At 40.4% G+C, this 6,685-nt stretch overlaps 1 protein-coding gene across 1 annotated transcript; it reads right to left on the minus strand.

Annotated features, from left to right (window-relative positions):
- Positions 1-1,356: 1,356 nt before the first annotated feature.
- On the minus strand, positions 1,357-1,806 carry CG44174 (uncharacterized protein). Its single transcript, NM_001275799.1, has one exon. It carries the CDS (start codon positions 1,637-1,639, stop codon positions 1,508-1,510), a length of 132 nt encoding a protein of 43 aa, NP_001262728.1. The 5' UTR covers positions 1,640-1,806; the 3' UTR covers positions 1,357-1,507.
- Positions 1,807-6,685: the final 4,879 nt, after the last annotated feature.

The raw sequence follows: 6,685 nt of genomic DNA on the forward strand, positions 1-6,685 counted from the left end.
CATAGTAAATGTTGTACACATGGCCCAGCCCGCTGGCAGTGGATCCCGATCTGGCCAGAGGGTCGCATACATTATGGCCGGTTTTGCAGGACGGGATGGGCATGGGGCTCATTCGCCCAGATAGATACGTACGTACTCGCATTGCGGGGAATTGTCACTGGCGGTTAAGTGAACCACAGCTGATCGAAGGAGTCGTGAAACGAGTGGCTAGTGGTAGTCGGAGCATCCCCCGCCATCGGTTTTTGCCTTGATTCTGTGGCGGCATCTAAATGAACTAGAGATCAACTGGGTTTTAGTAGCCTTAGCCTCATTACGAATGGAAATGATGATGGACAATAATGACGCGACAACAGGAAGTCCAAGTCGTCGCTGCAAATGCCGACGACAAGTCGTCAACTTAGCTCGATTCCCCTCCATTTTTCCCGCTCCATGGGATTGCGATCCGAACTGAATGAACGCGAACTCAAACTGGAACTGGGCTAGTGCATCGTTAAATTGATTTGTGTGTGATCCGATCCGCACAACTAGTTTCCAATGCCTGAGAAAGCTCGGCCTGTTCTGCTGGCCACAAAAACGAAATAGCTTCTGTTACAATATTTGTTTGAACATTTCAGAAATGCCACTTAAATGCCAGACTTCAGTTTCAGCACCGCGCTTCCGTTTATGGTAAGTTCTTGGCCTTATCATTGTCATAAGAGAGTTGTAAAGAATCCGGCCAATGTTAATGAGATGAGAATAAATCAAGCTTTATGGCACTGAAACGCCGACCTGTACTAGCAGAATCCCCCTTTGACGGTCCAGCAAATGAAGCAACAAATTTACGACAATTCGAAAATTGGCAGCCGTGGGGAACGGTTTTATTCGATTGCCGGGATTGTCATAATTTCGACAGGCCGGCAATGGGAAAATGCAGCCAACACCCGCAACTTTCGGGCGCTGGTACCGTTTTCGGCCAATTCACCCTGTCCGCCTGGCAATAGAAATTAAAGTTAACAAATTTCCGACAATGTTTGGACAGTTTTGCAACAAAACAGGCAACAAAAAACAAGCCAGAACAAAGCTGCAACAACAGCCGATGACGCCGAGTACCGTAATTGTGGCTCTTTCGGGTTCTTTTGTCCGCATTCAAAGTTGTCAGATAAATGGGGAATAGCCAGGAGAGAGCGATTGCACAAGCGGAAAAAGGATAAATACACTTAAAACAATGCCAAAGGATTGGAAATCCTAATGAAATATAAGGGAAATCTATCTAAGTTTCAAGATTGTGTTCCTAATGTAGTACATCCAAACTTTTTTTATGCATAGACAACCTATTCATTGGGTAGTTTTTTTTTCATAATTCATAATTCATTCATTCAAGACATAATTCATGGTCTTATTATTATTATTATTTTGTTTAAATTTATATAACTCAGTTTCAAAAGGATAATACTTAAGAGCTACATTGATCTAAGCTATAAAGCAATTGTATCTGCAATTGAAACTAACAGTTTCAACAAAATGTTTTTTAGTGCAGTCCTATTAAAGATCGCTTAGCTGACAATGCAACTCCTAGGTAGCCGCACCAGCTTCCTTCCATCAGCCAACGCAGACGCCCCAAAGGCCTAAAAGTTGCCGCCAACTTCCAATTGCCAAACATTTCTGCACCGTCCACTCCTGGCCCTTCCTCCTTTTTTTTTCGCGGATTTCTTTGGGATTCGGCGGATTGCAGGAGGAGTCTTTTACTTCGAGCTGCGAATGTGTGTAAAGTTAAGTTGTCGTCGCCGTTGTTCGATGAATCGTGATTTTGTCAATTGGGGCTCAAATTTTTTGTGCTCGGGTTCCTTTGTGAATGTGGAAATGTGGCACATTGGCTTGGTAATGGGAAACGTTGCCTGGGTATGGGAAAGGCAATTAGAGCGATGGAAAGTGCCGTCTAGTTCTAAATCGAATGGGAATGAAGGAGGAATGAGGAATCTACTTACAAATGCACCATTCTCCACGTTAGATTTTGGGTTCTTGGCATTATTGTAGAAAAGAGAACTGGGTCGGTTAAAGTTATTGGCTTGTCTCAGTGCATTTAATACTACTGCTACAGTATACTCTAAATTCAGATTATAATAATTGAATAGTTGGTAATATTTGCTTTATATGCTTGAAATTATCTCCTTTGGGAGATATATGCACAGAGTGCCATTTTTGTTAGAACAATTTGCACTTAAGCTCATAAATAAAATGCATAAAACTTGCATTTTTACAACTACTTCAATCCATTCAAAACCATCGACAAAATCGTGGCCAACTGTTGGTTTAAGAAAAAAGAAAAAAAACAGTGACTGTCGGAAGGCGAGACCAGAAATCAAATATTGAAGAGCTATGGTTAAAGTGAAGAGACCGAGACATAAGTTAACACTTTTTGGAGGAACTCTGAAATTAAGCAGCGATCGGATCTCTCGCACTTGGCCAGAATGATCACTGATCACACACAAACGGAACGGTTTTCGGTTTGTTTGCCTTTGACAAACAGAAAGGCAAAAGGGAGAACAGAAACGAATCCCAAATAAATCAACACATGCCACAAATGTATAAAAGATGTGAAGGCACCTCGTCGACTGCGGCTGCAGGCCTCATAATCATATTGATGTATTACAATAGTTTGTGGAAATACCAACTGCACTCGGCTCTTTCAGTTGTAAAAAAAAAAAGCGCTCGTAAAACCTACAGAAACATGGCTGAGAACGCGCCCATAAGATACAAAGGCCAAATGAGCTGGGGAATAAGGAAAGCCCGGCCAGAATATCGTGGCCGACAGATAAATAATGGAAATGCATACTAATTAAATGGTGAGAATTCCGTTGAGTCTGCGCCTTCTAAGCTCTGCCTAATTATTTGCACTCCAGAGATCTCAGATTGCATCGCCTCTTGTTTATGTATGTATGTATCATCATCAGAGCTGGTTTCATCGTTATCAGCATCCCAACAAGATGTTAATTATGATGGAGATGAGTGTGTCGGCCGTGTCTAATTGTGTATGTCAATATATTTGGGGGATCTTAGCTTTGTGTGATGGTTTCGTTTTTTACTCTTTTAACATTTCCACTTTAATTGATTCCAATGAGACGATAATTACCGGAGAAAAGCGACGTTCACAACAGCAAATGGAAACAACGACGAAACCGATATTAATGAAATGATTTTTCATAATTAATGAAATTTAATGCAGACCCAGAAAATCAACGTTCGGCTCTCAGCGCCGAACAGAAGTTCCCACATCATTAATAAAGAGTAAAGCCCAAGCCAAGAGACACACACGATGTGGCCCCATGGCGCTACCAAAAGCTGAAATTCAAACGAACTCGAGCAGCAGATACAGAGTTACAAATGTATCTACAAGTCGACAAATTATGCAGCGACAAGCAAGCGCAACGTTCCGACTTGGTGATTCCTTCTTATCGCTGGCTTGTTCTGTTTGGGGTTGCCTTGGTTTTTGGTGAAAATAAATTATAAACAGTTTGGAAATGAAGTCCAACGTTTTGTTCGCTGTCCGTTTAGTGGAAATTTATCGGCCGGGAATGTTAGGGCGCTACCTGAACGAAGACTTTGATCTACGGCCAGATTAAGCTGCCCTATGTCCGCTCAGCAGCTTCGCACTCTATTAGCTGCAGCTGAGCTGCCACTTTTCTATCGATCGGTTGCATCTTAAATACTTTATCGATCTCATTTGCATAGTCCACAAAATAGATAAAGCCTATATCTACTGAGCTTCTTCAGTTGCCTGAATGCCTCGAAATGTTCTCAGCTCATAAAACTCCATAGTGAATCATTGTCAGTCCATGGCTCCTCCTCCTCCGGTTCCCCAGACCCAGGGACTCAAACTCCAGACCCGAAGCTCCAAACTCTGTGGCTTGCCTGCATTTCATTTGTTGTGTAATTCCCTTCAATGTACTTTGGATGCCACGGATTTCTTGTCTTCGCTTTTGAATTTGATTCTTGATTTTATGTCAGTTTATTTATGATAAGATGACCTTTTTTCTCCTTTTTTCCCCCGGCTTCGTCTTACCGTCGCTCCTCTTTTTTATTATTTTGTTTTGGACCCTTGCCAAAAAAGAAGGAGTTTTGTATCTCTAGTTCTCACTCAGTCTCGCTGCATGAATGAATGGATGAATGAAGCTCATTAAATTATGGATCACTTATGTGAGGGGCTGGGAATATGCATGGAAAAGATATTGAAATATGAGTAGGATGCACTGGGAGATATCAAGGGGGAATCAAGGGTTAATGAACATCAGATATATCCAGAAGAGGATTAATCTTTAATGGGGCTATTTATCAATGAACATTCTCATTTTACCTCTCAATTGACTATGCAAGTCATAAGTGGTTAAATATTTATAATAATGGTCGAAAATATTTGTATTACTTGCATTTTGAAACCTTTCATCTAGCATTTTCTCGCACTGCACGATTTATATATCCCCGAATAAAACCATTCTTCGAGCAAGTACAAAGCTACAATTTCCGATCATGAGACGGCCAAGACCATTCAAATCCTCGAGCAACCTCGGCTTACTATTTTGGATTTCGAATCGGAGCGGAGATTTGTGTGCTGTTTGTTGCTTTGGCTTCTTTTTTTTTACTTACAGCAGATTTTCAAGATCAACAACGCAGCGTCACGAGAAGAGATGAAAAGCGAGATCTTTTATGGCGATTAGTGCAAGACAATGAATGCACGATGGATTCGAAAAAACTGACAACACAGAAACAGACAAAAATAAAAATTTAAAAAAAAATCAAAAAAAAACCTAAAAAGAACATTTTCAAACCGGAGTGACAGAGACGGCGACAGGCCAACAAGAATGAGAACAAGAACACTAAGTTGTTGATCTTTTTTCTTACTTTGGTTATATTTCGTTTTATGAGAATTGAGCCAAACAATTTTCAACGCTCTCAGACAAAGGCATAAATGCTTGGGACACTTCATTCTGTCTTTTATATATCTTTCATTTTTTTACGGGCTTTTTAAGGCAATATTACTGTCAACGAGTGTTCGCATTGCTTGTGTGTATCCAAACATAATTGAAATGCCTCCTCAATGGGTTAATTTGGTGTGGAGCAAGGGGCTAACGTAAACACAATTAAAAAAAAGACAAAAAAAAAAAAGAGAAAAAAAAATGAAAGAAACGAGCGAAGATCCCCACTCATGGGCATCTCCACACCGGCCAAGATGAAATGACAAAATCTAGAGTAAACAAACTTGATAAACAAACAAAGTGGACGATCATCGATGATGGGGTCTGTTTGCAGCCCAAGTGTGTGAGACGACCTAACAAAATATTGTTTTAGTGCATTTTAATGGTCCAAACCCTCGAGATCATCGGCCCGATGCATCTTTGCCGCAATTGTCTTTCTGGTAAGCGATACGCTCCATTTGGCTCCATTTCCCCACCTGCTGGCTTAATGACTAGCCACTTTGAATGCAAAGCCTTTACTCAGACTCAACAACTGTTTCTAATGCCTGGGAAGCTTTTCACTTAGCCGACCTTGCACTTTCATTAAAACGAGCATTACTGAAGGATTATCTACTACTGTTATCTACTTTCATTTCAGTGTCTTTTATTTGCTTTTGAATTGAGTTGAAATATTTATCCAACGCTGCGTAGTAAGAAATTTTGTTCTTTCTAGAATACACACATATCCTGATTATGTCCAGCACTTTTCTCTATAGCACTAGTCTTTTCTCGCAGTGCAGAGTTGCTTAATTAGGCAGCTCCCAGCGACGGAGTTTCGACCTGGACGCCGTCTTGTCGCTTATTTCTCCTTTAGTATCGCCGCTCAGTTAGTAAATCAGACAGATACGCACACGGCGGCCAGGCAACTTCATTAACAGCCTCTCGGCCGGGCCGTTTAAAAAGTAGAAATAACCTATTATTTATGATTATTGTGAGAATTTCACAATGGCATGCGAGAATTTATTGTTAATGTTCTGCAGCTCCACTCGCCACGCAGCGCGCGTTGAGTGCGGAGTGCGAAATGTTGTAATTTCTATTAGATGCAGCACCGTGGTGGTATTTTATGCACATTATTTTCTAGTTACAGTGGCCGCATATGCTGATTATGGTTTGTATGATAGGACATTAAATTTTAAATTGGTGTTAAAATCTAGCACTCCAGGCCAAAGAAATGTAAGAGTAAACTAAGAGTAAAGAAATATTTCAAATGCAAATGGCCTACTTTTAAGTGCAAACCATTCAAATACCATTTTTAATAAAATGTGATTGAAGGTTTTAGATAGCTGCCCCCATTTCTAAATGTAGCCTTTTTATTTTAGGGAAATACTCACCGCGTGGGTTCCACTGTACTTCTATATCAACAGACTCCAACAATAACAGTTAAAAGACAGCGGAGACAAACCAACTTTGATGTTTTTTGGCTTTACATATCCCGCTTAGTTTGGATTTTTGGCTCCGCGGGGCAACAGCCGTAAATTCTTTTACTAGCATGTACTTAGCTTTCTTTCTTGGCTGATTATTATTTATATGCTATGAAGTTGCAATTAAAATAGCACTTTGAATGCAATGATGTAGCAGTCAAAGAAAAAGCCACTTATTGTATCCATTTTTATTTCAAGACGAATAATTGTGAGGCAATAATTGATCGTTTCCCAAGAAATTCGAAAAAACATGCTCATTCATCAGAGAAAATTTCT

The sequence above is a fragment of the Drosophila melanogaster genome, chromosome 3R (assembly GCF_000001215.4).
Source record: "Drosophila melanogaster chromosome 3R".
Taxonomy (NCBI): Eukaryota; Metazoa; Arthropoda; class Insecta; order Diptera; family Drosophilidae; genus Drosophila; species Drosophila melanogaster.

Coding starts and splice junctions, on each gene's coding strand:
- CG44174 (NM_001275799.1), bottom strand. CDS start 1,639: ATGTTTGGCAATTGGAAGTTGGCGGCAACTTTTAGGCCTTTGGGGCGT.